Source organism: Sminthopsis crassicaudata, chromosome 1, assembly GCF_048593235.1.
Source record: "Sminthopsis crassicaudata isolate SCR6 chromosome 1, ASM4859323v1, whole genome shotgun sequence".
Taxonomy (NCBI): Eukaryota; Metazoa; Chordata; class Mammalia; order Dasyuromorphia; family Dasyuridae; genus Sminthopsis; species Sminthopsis crassicaudata.
In genome coordinates this window covers 705,645,434-705,663,702 of record NC_133617.1, presented here as the reverse complement: position 1 = coordinate 705,663,702, position 18,269 = coordinate 705,645,434, and the positions used below count along the sequence as shown (strand labels likewise).

Genomic DNA, 18,269 nt, shown 5'->3' with positions numbered 1-18,269 from the left:
TTTATGTAATTTGTATAAGAAAATGTTCTTAGAGCATTAAAAAACAAACAAACTTCATTATTTGCATGATAACTCAAGGCAAAATATTAACAATAACCTTCAGTTTGTTTCTATTACCTTTTCTGAACTCTCATCTAAAAATAGTCAGATTTTGTAGGTGTTATTTATATAGGGCAAGTAGATGGTACGTGATAGTGCACTGGGCTTGGAGGCAGATCTAATTCAAATCCAGCTTCAGACACTTACTATCTGTGTGATCCTGGGCAAGTCACTTAACGGTGTTTGCCTCAGTTTCCTCAACTGTAAAAATCACTTGGAGATGGAAATAGCAAACCACTCTAGTGCCTTTGCCAAGAAAACCCCAGAGGGTCATGACTGAGAAATGACTGACCAACAACAGATCTGACCTCCAGTCATTGTTTGCCACGTGAACTTTTGAGTGGCCATAGCCACAGACCTTCCCCCCCAGAGAGTCCTCATATCTGAGTCTATTCCTCCTTTGGTCCAGGGGCTGGTTTGGTGAATGAATTTGTTTATAGACCTGGGGTGAGGTCCTGCTGCCAGGACCAGAGAAAAGCAAAGACATTGGCCACAGGTAGAGTGAATCAGAGGCTTATGGACTTTGGCCAGATATTCTCAGGATGAGCCAAGGGGCCAGGACTGGGGAATGAAAGGTGGGAGCCACAAGGGCTCTGTTTGTAGGTGCAGAGTGAAGAGGATGTCATTTTACTCTTCCTTAGTTTCCATTAGCCTTATGGGCTTCCTTCCTTTTTTTTTTTTTTTCCCCCTTCCTGGAGAGGGCTGTGACCTCATTTCTCTAGGGAATTTAGGGTGGAATAGGGATGCGTAGGCTGAAAGGAAACAAGAAAGCTATAATGCTTCTTCCTGACCTTGACCCCCTTTTTGGGGGGGAGTAGGTGATCCTGACCTCATGCTCATAATCCAAGGAAAATTAGATCATAGGAAGTGTAGTAAGATATCTGCAGCCCTTCTGCAAACTCACTGCCCCAAAATCCCCTTGATTGAAAACTTGAAAATACCTGGAAAGTACCCTCGCTGGAAAACCATGTAAAGGTTTTCATTTCCATATTTGGAGCTCAGGTTTTGGTGTAGTCTGGTGTGGTGTGGTAAGTGTGTGTGTATGGCAATGATGGTCATCCTGTTCCACCAATGTTTGCATGAGAAGAGCCCAAGACTTAGATTCTTATAATCTAGGTAATTTCAGTTTTATCTTGTTTTGGAAATAGAATTATTGACAATTTGAAGAATGTAGACTAGGAATTGTTGTGTGTGTGTGTGTGTGTGTGTGTGTGTGTGTGTGTGTGTGTGTGTGTGTGTGTGCCTAATGAAACCTGTGTACCTTTTCTTAAAATAATGTTTTTAAATATATAAAATACAAAGGAAACAATTCATATTGAAATATAGTTATCAAAACAACAGGTGTACAAAGAAGTAAATGCAAATTATATACAAGTTGAACACAAAATAATTTTAGTGTGGGAGAGGAATACTAATAACTGAGGAAAGGAAGAAAGACCTTCTGTGGGAAGTGAATCTAGAGTAGTGAAGGATGAAAAGGATTCCAAGAAGTAGAAGTAGGAGGAGGAACATTCTAGGTATTGAATTTATTTTTCAGTCATTTGGTCAGTTGTATTTGACTCTGACCCCATTTGGGGTTTTCTTGGCAGAAACCCTGGAGTGTTTTGCCATTTCCTCTCTGGCTCATTTTACAGATGAGGAAAAAGAGACAGACAAGATCATACAGCTAAGAAGTGTCTACAGTTGGATATGATCAGTGGAAGATGAGGAAGGGGAAGGACATTTACCTGCTGTGTGATCTTAGACAAGTCACTTATCATCTCTGACTTCCCCAAAAATCAATGATCAAGGATTGGAGTCTGGACTTGTACCTGGGAATCCCACCCTAACCTATCCCACTTTCTTTTATTTACTGAGGCTCTTCCCCACCTTTGTAACGTTCTTTCTCCACATCTCCTGCTCAAGTCCGATGGCGTCTCTTCCATGAAGCCTTCCCTTACTGCTGACCCCAGAGTCATCTCCAACCCCTTAGATTTCTTGTAGCATTTAGTTTGAACCTATCCAATTCCTCCTCCCAGGTCTTTGTGAATGCCTTTTCCTCTCCCTTCTTACACCGTATGCTTCTTGAGGGCATGGGCTGTCCATGTTTATAGCGTCTAAGAAATGATGAAATGGATAAACTGTAGGGCCTAGAGTCTGGAAGGCTCTGAGTTCAAATCTGGCCTCAGATACTTACTAGCTATGTGACCCTGAATAGGTCACTTGCCCTGTTTGTCTCAGGTTCCTCATCTGTAAAATGAGTTGGAGAAGGAAATAGCAAAACCACTCCATTATCTTTGCTAAGAAAATCCCAATGAGGTCATGAAGAGTCAATCATGACTGAACAACAATTGTTAAATAATAATAAAATATTGAATAGAATGGAATTAGGTTGGGTACTGAACCCAATGCTGGTGTTTTTCCCACTAATTGGAAGAAGTCCCAACAAAATATTAAGAGGGCAGGGGGTAAGTACCAAAAGCTGCCTCTTTCCATTCTCCTTGTCATTTTTTCTCTGGTCAAAATGTCGTGACCTAGTGTTTAGCCTTTAGTCTTGTCTTGGATCGGCCTTTCCCCTGGTATTTAGCTATTCAGCAAGTGGTCTGATTTGAATATTTCATAACAGAAGGAAGGTGGTTTTAGTCTCAAGAGGGACTTTTGACTGGATGAATCAGAAGAAACTTATTTGGGTTATAGCCAACAGACTCGCAGCCAGAGCTCTCTTAGGAAATTTTCCGACATTTCTTTCCTGTTTCCTGTTTGTGTCACTGATCCTTCTTCTGATTGCATAACTCTTTACAGACTTTCCAGATTTCTTCTTGACATGGGGAGAAATAACATTTCCTTCCCTGAGGGTAAAATTTCATTCTATGGAAACTTTTAGCTAATTATAAGTGAGAGTAAAATAATAATTTATTATGTTTTAACTGAAAAGTCTCTTAAAGAGCAATATCTTCATTCATAGATGTTATTCCCTCCATATTTCCACAAAGGGGAAGTAAGTGGCAGAGTTCAGATTTTGAACCCAGGTACACTCATGCCTAAATATCTCATTCTGCTGTCTCTCACTATGAAAAGTAAACGAAAGTGATAACAATGGCTGACATTTCCACAATATTTTGCAAATATAATTTACTTATTAAACTATATTTTATTTTTATAATTTACTCCTAAAAAAACAATCTTCTGATGTAGATAATATAAATATTACTTGTCCCATTTTCTCAGATGAGAGCTCTGAGACACAGAAAAGTTAAAGTGATTTGCCCATTTTTAGTCACCCCAAAAGTACTAGATTCAAGTCCAGCATTTTCCCCATTATATCTTTATTCCAGTTTCCATATTAGTACATAATTCAAGCATCCTTTTTTTTTTTTTTTTTCCCTGAGGCTGGGGTTAAGTGACTTGCCCAGGGTCACACAGCTAGGAAGTGTTAAATGTCTGAGATCAGATTTGAACTCGGGTCCTCCTGAATTCAAGGCTGGTGCTTTATCCACTTCACCACCTAGTTGCCCCCTCAAGCATTCTTTATACATTTTTATTTTTATTTTTATTTTTTTTTTTTGGTTCTGAGACTGTGTAATTTTAGATAGGACTCAATTCTTTCTTTGAATTTCCCATTACTTCAATACATTGTGTTAACCATTCAGTCATCTTGAGATAGCATGGATTATCATTGTTCACTTATGGTTTTATTTGGCAGAGATATTGCAGTGGTTTGCCATTTCCTTCTCCAACTCATTTTTACAAATGAGGAAACTGAGGCAAACAGGGTAATGTGACATGCCCAGGGTCATACAGCCAATAAGTGCCAAAAGCTGGATTTGAACTCAGGTCTTCTGACTCATGGACCTGTGTTCTATTGACTTCATCACCTAGCAGCCTGTTGCATGGATTCATGGAGAGAAAAAAAAAAAACCTCTGGACTTGATGTTAAGAGGCCAGGGTCTGAGGATGCTGGGTTCAGATTCAGTAGCCACATGTGGCCTGTGTTATTTGTCATTTCTGAACCTCAGTCCTAGCTGTATTTTATATCAAAAGATTTTTTTTTTCCTTTTAGCCATAGCATTTAATGAAATGTTTAGGGGTTGTGACTTGCATCAATGGAAAGAGGAAGAACTCATGTAATGAAGTCATGGCTCTTTTCCAAGTTTCTGTGCTAAGTACTAGGGAAAGGGAATGGAAAGGTATTGCATAAGATAGTCCTGTAGTCATGGAACTTATAACTGAGTAGGCAGAAATGACACTAGACAAATAAACATAATAAAATGGAGAACAGGATGCTTTGTCAGTCAGTCAACAAGCACTCACTAAGTGCTCTGCACTGTCAGCTGGACCAGAGTCTCTAAACTCTGGGTGACCAGAGCTGAACAAAGCAGACTAGAGACAGCGGAGCCAGGAATCAAACCGAAATTTAATTATCTTTCAGAGGGAGGAAAACCCTAGTAAGCAGAAGCCCCCTCCCTGAGAAGGAGGACTTAATTTGCTGGGGTTGGGGGTCACTTAGATACATGAAAGGGGCTGAACCACAATCATTCTTAGGTCTTGCCCAGGGTCACACAGCTAATAAGTGACTGGAACTTGGGTTTTTATAAACCTCTAAAATGAATACTTCAGGTATTCTTCTTCTTCTTCCCATCTTACAGGTGAGGAAATTGAGACTCATAGATATTATTGTGAGAAGAGTGCTTTGGACTATGTAAATTTACATCAGATGTTTAAGACCAAAGAGCACAATGCTGTTCCTCCCCCTTCCCTCCATTGCCCTCCCTTTGCCCATCTCATATCTGGAGCTCCTCTTCTCTCCTCTTGGAATCCCTGGTCTTTTTTAGGACTCAGCTCAGGTGCCACCTATTAACTTTATTATTATTTTTTAGATATTTTCTGAATGTACTTACATGTGGATCTGTTGTCTCCCTCATTAGATTTTACATTCTAATTGCTCTTGGAGGGCAGAGATTGTCCTTTTGTATGATATTTTAGATGAGCAAGTAGTCTCAAATAAGTGAAAGATGAACAGTTTATGGTGACGCTGCCAGGATGCATCAGAACTGGGACTGAAACTCAGGGCTCTGGATCGGATTCTGGGTCCAATGGTTTTCCCCAAAGTCTCTCGTAAGGACTTGCGAGAAGGATTTCTCTTCCCATCTCCAGTACTTACTCATGCTGGGGCTTCCAATGGCTCATCTGATCTCTCTGGGAGTTCTCATAGAACTCGAACTTCCTTAATTCCTCTCCAAGAATTCAAGTCAACAGCCCTGTGACCTTGTCTGCACTACTTACCCAGAAACTTTCCTTCAGAAGCTCCAAAATGGGCTTACCCAGTTCAGGAGGCCCCAAGGAGAGCCTGCTCTGTGAACATCCCTTTGGTTTCTAAAAGTCAACTATATACTAAATCCTTCTTGGTTTTTCATTAAAGTAGGCTCCCTAAGGATCACTGTCTGCCAGGAAGTGTTTACTTGGGCTAGTTGTTGGGGGGGGTGTATGTTGCCAAGAAAACCCCAAAAGGGATCACAAAGAGTAAAACAGTACTGAAAAAAACAACTGGGCAGCCAGTGGCTCAGTGGTTAGAGCACTGAGCTTGGAATCAGGAATATTCTTCACGAGTTCAAATCCAGTCTCAGACATTCACTGTGTGACCCTGACCTTGATCAAATCACTTAACGCTGTCTGCCTCAATTTCCTCACCTTGAGAATGAAATGGCAAACCCCTCCAGCATCTGAGAGTCAGATGTAACTAAAGCAAACCAAGAAGAGCAACACAATTTCTTTTGAAATTATCTAGGATTGACACGTTCTACTGCTTCTTTCCCAGGGTCTAGCATAGTGCTTTCTACATACTAGGCACTTAATGAATATTTGTTGAATGAAGACAGAAATTTCATGAAAGGGTCCTTCTTAGGAAAGACAACAGATATTTTAGGACTCCACACTTGTTATCTGTTGTCCCATCTATAAAATGGGGAGAGAGCTTTATATTTCCATGTTTCTAAGATTTTAGAACTGGAAGAAACCTTAGTGAAGATCTAAATGATAGCTTAATGCATTCTTTTTTTTTTTTTTTTTTAAGCTAAAAATATTGAGATTCAGAGAGGAAGAGTGCTTTGTCCAAAGCCGTGTAGCCCCCACAGCCGACGCAGACTTCAGACTAAGATCAAGGTCTTCTGACTTGGAGCTCTGTATTCTTTTCAGTGTATTCTTTTTCTGGAGTGAGAGCTACTACACTTATAGTGTGTGCTGTTCTTTTATCTGCAAAGTTAATCATGCTCTACAGGATTAGATAAATAGTGCCTCAGAATCAGATGTTATTAAAGAGACTTAGAGAGCCAGTGTGTCCAGAGGGGACAGAGCCTTAGGCTTCCAATCCGGAAGCTCCAGTCTCAAGGTTCTACCCCCACTCTAACCATCAATCAACTTAGTATATTGATGATCCTCTCTGAGCCTCCGATAGCAGCCCTTCAAGACTTGGATGGATTCCTGCCTCAGTGAGTTCCCCACAAATAATAATAATAATAACATTTTAATATATAATAAAATAATAGTGGTTTAATATATACAATATATACATAATATATAGTACCTTAATGTTAAAGTGCTTTAATCAAAGGCACTTTTCAAAATCTGAGATCTTTAGGATATCAAAGTAAAGATCTTTTACTTCTAGTTGAATTTTCTCATTTATGGAAAAGTCTCGGAGAGGTGTAAGTGGCAGAGTTGGGATTAGAACTCAGTCTCTTGGGTCCTAATAAGGGCAGTCTTTTTATCATCTGACTCCTCTTCAGTGATATAATGAAACCCCTTCTCATTTTCTCTCTTTTTTAGGGGATGCCGTTCCTGAAATTGCTAGTGCTTCACATGTTCTTCCTGACTCTCTGCGACCTGAGAAGTCCTCAATATCTTCAATAAGAAAACCAGAGGAAATCCAAGAACAAGGCCCTACGAAACCCTCAGGATTGATTCCCTTTCTAGTTCAGGTATTTCGAGGAATGGCATGTGGTGACCTAGGACGAAAGCAGGTTTTTGAGGGTATGGAGTCATTGGTAGAATCAACCTGGAAAAGGTCAACTCTACATTCAGCCATGCATTTCTAGTTACCAAGAGTGTCCTCTAGACAAAGCACTGGGGCCAGATCCTCGACCTTACCCAGGAATAGGAATGAGGCTGATGATATAACTGTAATAACTAATCTTCTTTTTTTCTTTTCTGAGGTTACTAAATTAGTAATTTATAGATTATAGATACTATGCTTAGGGGAATGCTATAGATACAGCTTACTTATATGTTTAGCAAAGAATTAGGTTAAACATCTTATGATATTTTTGTTGGATACAGTGGAAAGAATGCCTGGCCTGAGGTCAGAAGACTTATCATCCTGAGTTCAAATCTGTCCTCAGATACTTACTGGATGTGTGAGCCTGCCCAAGTCACTAGTCCTATGGGCCTCAATTTTCTTCTCTGTTAAAAATGAAAAGACATTTTTTTTCCTTTTTTTGATGTGATTTTTCTTGTGCAGCAAGATAATTGTATAAAAATGTATGCCTATATTGGATTTACATATATTTTTACCATGTTTAACATGTATTGGATTACTTCCATCTAGGGAAGGGGGTTGATGGGGAGGGGAATTGGAACACAAGGTTTTGCAAGGGTTAATGTTGAAAAATTATCTTTGCATATGTTTTGAAAATAAAGCTTCATCAAAAAATGAAAAAAGATAAGATAGCAAACTACTTTAGTAACTTTGTCAAAAGAATCCCAGATGAAATCATGAAGAGTCAAACATGATTGAAAAAATTATACCTCAAACTCTTACTAGTCATGGTATCCTGGGTAACTCACTTACCTTCTTTCTGCTTTGAGTTTCCTCATATACAAAATGGGCATAATAATAGCAATTTCCTCTTAGGGTTGTGTGAAGATAAAAATAAGTCAATAATTTGTAAAGGAATTTGCAAACCTGAAAGCCCTATATAAATGTTAGCCATGTAGATTTGGAAGGAAGTCTGCAGTCGAATGTCCCAGGGATCTGTGCTTGTGAATTCTTTGCTATATATCTAGGCAAACTGTATCTGTAGCATTCCCCCCATTTACTAATTTAGTAAACTTGATGGAAAAGAAAGAAAAGATTAGCCAATATTGTTATTCCCATCAACCTCATTGCTATTTATTGAATTATGTCCTTGACACTATGGGTAGTTATCAGTGGCTTAGTTAAGCACATAGACAACAGCCTTCTCATATTTGCAGATGGCACAAAGCTAGGAGGGATAGCTGGCACACAGGCGCCAGCGTCAGGGTCCAAAGTTAGTTTGAAACCCTAGAGGATTGGACTGAACCCAATAAGATAAAATTTGTGAGACATAATGCTTAAAGTCAGCAAAGTGCTTCACAAATTTTATCTTGTTTAATCCTCTCACGACAGGGATGTGATCTACGTTTAACCAAGTCATTGATATAAATGACAAATAGGACAAGGACAAGTACAGATCGCCACTGTAATCTTCCTTCCAGAACTGTGAGCAGTTATTTACCTCCTGAATTCAGATAGTCAGCCGTTTCTGAATCTGTCTAATTGTATTAGGATCTAGTTTACATAGCTTCTTCTTTTTCACAAAAATATCATGAAATGCTTTATCAAATGCTTGGCTAAAATGTAAACACTGTTTCTGTGTCTAAGTAGGTTATATCTGCAACATTTCCCTGATTTGCCTGTTTAATAATCCTATTTTTAAAATGATTAACAAGACCTGTCTTTGTAGAAACTATTTTTATTTATTTTTTAATTTATTTTTTGAGGTCTATTTTCTTTTTTTTTTTTTTTGAAAAAAATTTTTTAAATTAATTTTTATAATTATAACACTTTTTTGACAGTACATATGCATAGGTATTTTTTTTTTTTTACAACATTATCCCTTGTACTCCCTTCTGTTCTGAATTTTTCCCCTCCTTCCCTCCACCCTCTCCCCTAGATGGCAGGCATTCCCATATATATTAAATATCTTATAGTATATCTTATGTAGAAACTATTTTAAAAAAAACTATTTTTTATTTCCTTTCTTGGTGGTTCACTTTAATAATAGTTGCTAGAATTTTGCCAGGAATAGACCTCAAGTTCACAGCTTTATAGTCTACTGATTCCATTATTTGGTTTTGTTTAGAAAATGTGAATTAGAAATTAGGAAACATGAGGTCACATTAAAAGAATGGAGAGTGGTCCAGCTGAGCTGGATTGTAGATATGTCAAGAGGAATTTTGGGATATAAGCCAGGGAAGGTAGAGTGGAACCAGATTGTGTAGAGCCTTAAATACTAGGCTACCAAGATTGGATTTAATAGCTAATGAAGAGCCAGTGATGTTTTTTGGATTTGGCAACCATATGTAGACTAAGAGAGGTAAAGGATTAAATGTAGGGAAATCAGTTAGGAGGCTATTAAAATAGCCCAATTTTGAGTCAGAGGATCCCTACCAAAATGATGATAGAGTTAAAAGGAAGAGAACAGATATCAGACATTTTTATTTTTTTATATATATTTTAAAAATTTTAATAGTTTTTATTTACCAGATATATGCATGGGTAATTTCACAACACCGACAACCGCCAAACATTTCGTTCCAATTTTTCCCTTCCCTCCCCCCCACCAGATGGCAGGTCAACCAATACATGTCAAAAATGTTAGAGTACAAATTAAATATAATAAATGTATGGGATTGCCTGTCATTAAGGGGAGGGAGTAGAGGGAGGGAGGGGGTAATTTGGAAAAATGAATACAAGGGATAATGTTATAAAAAAAATTACTCATGCATATATACTGTCAAAAAATTATAAATAAAATTAAAAAACAAAACAAAACAACAAAAAATGAATTAAATATAATATATGTAAACATGTCCAAACAGTTGTTTTGCTGTACAAAAAGTTTCCAATTTCTGGCCAACACAGAGAAGGCTGCCACAAACATTCTTGCACATACAGGTCCCTTTCCTTTCTTTAAGATCTCTTTGGGATACAAACCCAGTAGCAACACTGTTGGGTCAAAGGGTATGCACAGTTGATATCAGACATTTTTAGAAATAGATTGGACAGTGCTTGCCAACTGGTAAGATCCAAGAGATGATTGGGAAGGGGCTAGGAGGCAAAGTTTTGAACTTGGATAGCTGGGGAAAGGTGGTTCTACTAATGACAATGAGAAGGCTGGAGAAAGAACATTTTTAGGGGAGGTAGATGATGTGATCAACCTTAGTTGAGTTTGAGGTTCTGGTAGGTCATCCAAGTGGAAATGTCCAAAGTAAAAGTGGAAATGAGAGGCCAAAGTTCAAGTTAGAAGTTGGGATTGGAAGTATAGATTTGGGAGTCACCCAAAGGCAGTGGGAATGTTTGAGATGGCCAAAACAGAGTATTGAGGAAAAGGAAAAGAAACCTGAAACCAGAACCTTGAGAATCACCTATTTATAGTCTTCTGGAAGAAGAAAAGATCCTTGCAAAGAGAGGAAAAAGGAAAACCAGAAAAGCACAATATCATGGAAACCAAGGAAGAAATCATTCTATAGTTAGAAAAAAAAAAAAAAAGTCAAGGAGAATTAAGATTGAGAAAAAACCTTTGAAATTTTGTATTTGAGTCTTTAGGGACCTTTGAGAGCAAATTCAATAAAGTAAGTGGGGTGGAAGGAATAGATAAGCACTTTTGGGACCTTTAGTTAGTCTTAAAATCTTATTGGCCACTAGATGGGGCATTGGATAGAGTGTTTCTTCTTTGACAAATCCAATTCTATGTAGGCTGATGTGCATAAATATGATTGATGCAGTCATATTTCCTTCATTCTTTATTTCAGGGCCAAGTCCAAGTGGATCCACAAAGCAAGCCGTACACATTCCTTTTATTGAAGAGGACCTCCCTCATTCCTTAAAAACAAATCCTTCTGCTTCATCAGATATGAAGGTAAAATTCCATTTTATTCCACTAAAATCTCTGGTAGCAGTTTTCATAGCTAATGTTATTTGTTGTTTCTCCCCACCAGAAACATTATTCTCATAAAATTTCACTCAGCCTGGCCTAAATTAGTGAGATGTCTGAGCCATAAAATCTTTTTTTTTTTTAAAGGAAAGAAATTTTGAGTATTTGGGAGTATATCACATAATTAAGATGACCCAAATGGAGGCCTCTAGAGGACCTGCTTTGATACCCAGATAATCATCCAATTCTCCATGACTCCATTTGGAATTTTCTTGGTAAAGATACTTGGAGAGGTTTTCCATTTCCTTCTTCAGCTCATTTTACAAATGAGAAAACTGAGTCAGACAAGGTCTTGCCTAGGGTCACACAGATAGCAAGTGTCTAAGACCAGATTTGAACTAAAGAAGATGGGTCTTCCTGACTGCAAGCCTGGTACTCTATCCATTTTACTACCTACCTGCCATTATGATAACCAGTTCTTCTTTGTTCATTTTTCTTACAGCAGGACCCAAGTCTTTTAACTCCTAAGCTAATGTCCCATCTAGTTCTTTATATCTCTACAATAAGGAGGCTGACATTATTGAATGATTCTCCAATCCTTAATTTGGAGATTTGGGTGATTATAAATTTGTAGAAAGTAGATCTTTCTTGAATAACTTTATTTTAAAATTCTATCCAGCCTTTTTCTCTTAACTCACTGGCCTATTTTAAGAAAATTTCTTTTGTAAAGTTAAGCCTCATGAATTCCATACCATACTAAATCAGAATTCTTGATAATTTCAAATGCTAACTCAATCATTGTCTGCAAATTATTGCTAAGTGCTTAGAAATAAGTTTTCTTAAAAACCTCTTCTTTGCAATCTTACATTGCATTATTGATTTGTTTAACCTTCTTTTCCTCTTCCTTCTCCTCTTTCTCCTTTTTGCTAAGTTTGAGTCAGACAGCACGAGTTCTGAATTAATAGTGCTTGAGTTGATAAGATTTTATAGCACAGTAGAAACTTGCTTAAATAAGATGATAAAGTTGTTTATTTGTATGTTAGATTTATTAATAACACTTTGTTTTAGCAGAAGAGACTTAACTAACATCCAAACAAAACACCTGTACTAGTATGTTACAATAGATCTGGAGGACTGAACTTTGAATTGGGAAGACTTGAGTTCAAATTCTATCTCAGATATTTATTCATTGTGTCACTTGACCTTTCTGTTTCTTCATCTGTAAAATGGACATAATAATATCTACTTTCCTGAGATATTTTGAGGATCAAATGATATATTTATAAAGTGCTTTGCTTAAAGTGCTATATGGGTTAGCCATTCTTATTATAAAAGTTTGATTTTTTAGCAGAAAGGAGGAATATGTCCATGTACTATGGCAATACAGCATTTCTATTGACCATTGTCTCTGATCAGAATTTTGTGGTGTGTCAATGCTTATTTTATTTACACTGTTGCACTCATTTGTACCACTGCTCTTTTGACTCTAATCTCTTCATTTGGTTTTAATTTATGTGAAACTTTGAATGCTTCTCTACTCCCTTAGTCCTCATTCCTTACAGGGCAGTAGTATTTCATCACATGAAAACACCATTACTTGTTCAATCATTCTCCAATTAATGGATCTATATTTTGTTTCCAGCTTTTTATTATCACAAGAAGAAATGCTATAAACAGTTTTGTGCATAAGAGTCTATTCTTGCTAATCATCTCTGAATAATTTAGAAAATTTCTTGCTTTATAATCCCAAATAGTCTTTTAGGATGGATTTCTAAATCATACCTTGAAAAATATACCTTAAAAAACAGGATTTAATCACAAGATCTTGGAGTTTGTCTAGTTCAACTCTTCATGTCATGATAGAGGAAACAAAAACTCATAAAAAGAAAATTATTTCCTCAGGATCCATAGTAGTAAGTAGGTAGTATATCTTGGGTTCAATCCTTATATTCTGACTCCAATACAATGGATTGTTTGTTTGTTTGTTCTCTTGGTCTCTCTCTTTTTGCTGTTCTGTCTTTCTCCTCCTCCTCCTCCTTCTCTCTCTGTCTCTCTGTCTCTGTCTCTCTCTCTCTCTCTCTCTCTCTCTCTCTCTCTCTCTCTCTCTCTCTCTCTCTCTGTGTTTCCCTATGCCTGTTTCTCTCTCTCTCTCTCTGTGTGTCTCTCTCTCTCTGTCTCTCTCTCCCCCTCTCTCCTCTGCCCCCCCCCTCTCTTTCTCTGTCTCTGTGTCTTTGTGTGTGTGTGTGTGTCTCTCTCTCTGTCCCTCTTTTCTTTCTCTACTGCTATCTCTGCTGGTTGGTGCTTATCAAATCTTAACATTATTTAATGATACTGACCTTGCATTTTCCTCCAAGAGGAACATTTCCTCCAGAGCTAGAAAATTAGGGTTCCTTTCCTGTCTCTACCAATATGAGTGTGATTTTGGGCAAATGACTTCTCTCTTGTAAAATGAGTAGGTTGGATGTGAGAAAACTGGGACACTAACACATCATTGGCGAAATTGTGAACTGCTTCAACCATTCTGGAGAGCAATTTGGAACTATGTCCAAAGGATTATAAAACTGAATATCCTTTGATCCAGCAGTGTTTCTAGTAGGCTTATATCCCAAAGAGATCTTTAAAAAGGGAAAAGAAGGGCAACTAAGTGGTGCAGTGGATAGAGCATCAGTCCTAAAGTCAGAAAGACCTGAGTTCAAATCCAACCTGAGATATCTCTGACACTTTTTAGCTATGTGACCCTGGGCAAATCACTTAACCCCAATTGCCTCAGAAAAATAAAAAAAGGGAAAAGGACCCACATGTGCAAAAATGTTTGTGGCAGCCCTTTTTGTAGTGTCTAGAAACTGGAAACTGAGTGAATGCCCATGAGTTGGAGAATGACTGAATAAATTATGGTATATGAATGTTATGGAATATTATTGTTCTATAAGAAATGATCAGCAAGATGATTTCAGAGAGGCCTGGAAAGACTTACATGAACTGATGCTGAGGGAAATGAGCAGAAACAGGAGATCATTGTACATGGCAACAGCAGGATGATATGACAATCAATTCTGAGGTTTTGTAAGGGCCAATGCTGAATAATTATCCATTCATATGTTTTGAAAAGAAAAAGTTTTATTTAAAAAATGAGTAGGTTGGACATCATTTAACTCTAAGCATACTATGGGGTGACTAGTTAGGGGTTTCACCTTCCTTGTATGGAGAACAGGCTTCATGATCTGCTTATTTCTTGTTTTGGGATTCACAGAATTGCCAAAGCTACATTCCTCAGAAAAAATCCCTTGTGAGTCTAAATGGTGAGAGCCTTTACTGGACAGAAATGGAGGTGATCAAGGCCACCAATGGATTTAGTCAAGATAACAAAATCAGCGAAGGGAGTTTTGCTGATGTCTATAAAGGGCAACGACACAACATGCTGTATGCCTTTAAGAAGCTTCAAAAGGCAAGTATTTGTCTCCCTGATTGCCACGCAGGGCAGCACTGGAGCTCGGAGGGCTGGGCAAGGTGGTGTTCAACACTGGTGAAATTTGCTTTTAATAGTTTTACACATAAATTGTTTTCTACAGACTAGGTGCCCAAGAGACATATCCATTGAGAGTTTCTTCCACATGGAAGTCCAGATTTGTCTTAGGTAAGTGTTGGGTTGGAAATAGCTTGAATTTAAATTGTATATCTATAGTAGAGTCATAGAGATGAAGTCAAGTATAAACCTCACCTCACCTGACCCCTCTCTCTTACAAGTGAGGAAACTGAGCATTAGAGGGAAAAGGGGTTTGTCCAGGGGACTGGCACCAGGCTTCTTGAATCCCAGTCATCTATGTTGTTTCCTGTGGTATCATGCTGCCAAATCATTCAATCTAAGTACTCCAAAAAAACATTGGTTAAAACCACTGGCAAATGTTGCTATAATAACTATAACAATATATAATACATAATTAACTATAATAAGTTTTAAAATTAATCTTAAACATTAAGACCTATGAATTTGAATCATTTATTAAATGTGATCCTGTAATGTGCGAACTAGCTCTCTGGAGGACCTTGGGATTAGCCCAAGTCCTTGATCTTAGTGGAGGAGTGAAGGAGGCAGGAGGGTCACATGGCTGGTCAGAGATGGAATCTGGAACGTGGCGTCTTCTCTTGTGTCTGTGGCTGAGAGGGCCTTAAATACCTCAGTACGATTACATCACTACAACACACTGAGTACATGCAACCATTACATCCCCATAGACACCATTATCACAAATTGAGTAGGTGCTCATCCACAAGCACCATGCTGTCCTTGATTCAAGTATATCTTTTCAGAGTTCTGGCCCTCTACATGATTCTAGAATTTTAATCTAAGGATTTTAAAGCTATTCACCAGATTTTCATTTTTTATGGTGACTTGTAGTATTAGTCCCATTTTACAGATTGGAACACCAAGGCAGAGAAAAACTTAGTAACTTGCTGTGCTTGTAACAGCAGTATCACAGTAACTTCTTGAAGATGAACAGCCAACTTGGCTGGATTGATACCTAGCTGAATATGAATCTACCATTAAACAGAATTTAGGAATGGTAAGAACCGTAGAAACATTCCTATTCTGCCTTTGGCCTATGCTGTCCAGGGACTTTGGGCAGTTCTTATTTCTCAAAGCCTTTGTTTTCTCATATGTCAGATGAGTCTAATATTTGTAGTCTTTAGCTCATGGGATTATTAGGAAGTTTAAATGAGAGAATTAGATGTAAAGTACTTTGTAAACCTTAAAATGCCATATCAATGTCAATGATTATTAAGTGATTTAGTCCCCATATAATTGTTATTAATACTAATAAAATAATAATATTAAGTAGTTTCATGTTTAACAAGAAAATTGATGATTATTATGTGGTCCTTAACAGTTTACAAAACACTTTACTTATATATCTATATACTTTACATGTAAGTCATTTAGGTTCACATATTTTGTATATATGTTCATTCATACTACAATTCATTAATAAAAACAGACCTTTATTCCATTGTGGTTTACAAAGTGCTTTCTATTCTTTATCTTATTTGATCCTGTTAAGTAGGTGGTATCAGTATTAAGTTATAGATGATTAAGCTGGAGGTGGAGGGGAAAACAGATCATGACTTGCCCATAGTTACTTGGAAAATTAGCGGCAGAGGGACACTCAAACCCAGGCCCCTTGACTCTGTCTGATTCTCTTTCCAATGTAGTCAGTGACTGTGTCAGGCTATATATTTCATGTATTTCTCTTCTTCTTGAATACTGCCAATCGAATGTTATTTTTTTTCTTAAAGATAATAGCAAGATAAAATGCAAATGTGAGTGTCCAGGACATCTTTCAGACCTTAGGATTTTCTGCATGTTGGCAATGGCTAGGGAGTGGGATCCCACTTTGTAAAACTGGTTCAGTCTTGGGAAAGGGCTCCAGAGGGTATAGAGTGTTGGACTCAGAATCGGGAAGACCTGAGTTTAAATCTAGCCTTATATGCTTACTACACGAGTGACCCTGGGAAAGTCACTTAACTTATTTGCCCACTTTCCTCAGCTGTAAAATGGGGATAGTAATAACACTGTGTTATCATACTGCCAAATCATTAATCTAAATACTCCAAAAAAGCATTGGTTAAACCACTGGCAAATGTTGCTATAATAACAACAACAAATATAATAACTATAACAATATATAATACGTAATTAACTATAATAAGTTTTTAAATTAATCTTAAACATTAAGACCTATGAATTTGAATCATTTATTAAATGTGATCCTGTAATGTGCAAACTAGCTCTCTGGAGGACCTTGGGATCAGCCCAAGTCCTTGATCTTAGTGGAGGAGTGAAGGAGGCAGGAGGGTCACATGGCTGGTCAGAGATGGTGTGAAAAGAAAAACAAGATGATATGTATAAAGCTCTTTGTAAACCTGCAAGTCTTATGTAAGTGTCAGCTACCACTCGTAAGAGTTCAGTGACAATTAAGGTCAGATTTAGATGTCCTCTAAGAAAAACTTCCTGACCATAAGAGCTTTCTAAATGAGGAAAGATGGCCTCCCTTGGGAGGTGGAGGTCTTCAGGCCACGCTCAGATGACTCCTTCTTGTCGTGGTGGAGTGGGAAGCTTTTTTTTTCCTGTATAGATTGAACTACATGGGCCTTAGGGCTTCTCCATCCCTGAGAGTCTCTCATACTGTAATGAAAACTAAAGAACTCATGCCCTCTCATTCTCCACATGTGAATTGTGTTTTTTTCAGGTGTTCTCATCCAAACATCCTGCCTTTGCTCGGCTTCTGTACCGGGGAAGTGTTCCACAGCGTCATACACCCCTACATGCCTAATGGCTCTCTGGAGGACAGACTCCGCTGCCAAGTAAGGGCCTCTAGTCTGGAGTTTTGTGTCCATCGTTTCACCATCATTACTTGGCTTTTGTTTCAACTCTTAAGAAAATGTCCAGAGCATCACATACCAAACATCATGCAGATGTTTTCCATTCCCTCTTGTTACTGTCTATGGATCCTCAGTGGGTTATGTTGTGATCTTTATTGTAGAAGGAATATATCCATCAGTGACTCAGTCTCTAGGAGAAATATTCTGGTAAAGAATATTTATAGAATAAACCCCAAGAAAATAAGGAAAGCAAAAGTAGTATGCTTTAATTTGCATTCAGACTCCATCAGTTCTTTCTCTGGAGGTGGTTAGCATTTTTCACCATGAATTCTTCAGAATTACCTTGGATCATTGTGTTGCTGAGAATAGCTAAGTCTTTCACAGTTGGTCATCATTATAGTATTGGTGTAAAATAATTTCCTGGTTCTGCTCACTTCATTTTGCATCAATGCTAAGTCTTGGATTAGATAATTTAAGTCACTTCTAGCTGTGATGTTCTATATTCTAAAGTCTCCAGCAGCACTAATATTTGGGGTTCTAATAATCTGGGTTCTAAGGCTTCATTCAATTCAGGCAAGTCAGTGTTTTAAGGTTTCCTTTCAACTCACATATTCTATGTTTTGTTTTGGGTTTTTTTTGCTGAGGCAGTTGGGATTAAGTGACTTGCCCAAGGTCACATTAGCTAGGCAGTGTCTCTGGCCAGATTTGAACTCAGGTCCTCCTGACTTCAGGGCTGGGGCTCTATCCATTGTGCCATCTAGATGCCCCAACATATTCTGTGTTTTATAGCCCATGTTCTATGTTATAGAGTCTCTTCTTGCTCTAACCTTATATAATTCTGAGTCACACAGATACTAAGTA

At 37.8% G+C, this 18,269-nt stretch overlaps 1 protein-coding gene across 1 annotated transcript in view; it reads left to right on the top strand.

Moving 5' to 3' along the window:
- Positions 1 to 18,269, top strand: part of IRAK2 (interleukin 1 receptor associated kinase 2) — a 53,609-nt gene that overhangs the window by 25,843 nt on the left and 9,497 nt on the right. Inside the window, exons 4-8 of the mRNA XM_074282925.1 lie at positions 6,901 to 7,118; positions 10,818 to 11,015; positions 14,281 to 14,475; positions 14,600 to 14,664; positions 17,276 to 17,390. Of these exons, the coding sequence (XP_074139026.1) occupies positions 6,901 to 7,118; positions 10,818 to 11,015; positions 14,281 to 14,475; positions 14,600 to 14,664; positions 17,276 to 17,390 (791 nt within the window). The remainder of the gene's footprint in view (positions 1 to 6,900; positions 7,119 to 10,817; positions 11,016 to 14,280; positions 14,476 to 14,599; positions 14,665 to 17,275; positions 17,391 to 18,269) is intronic.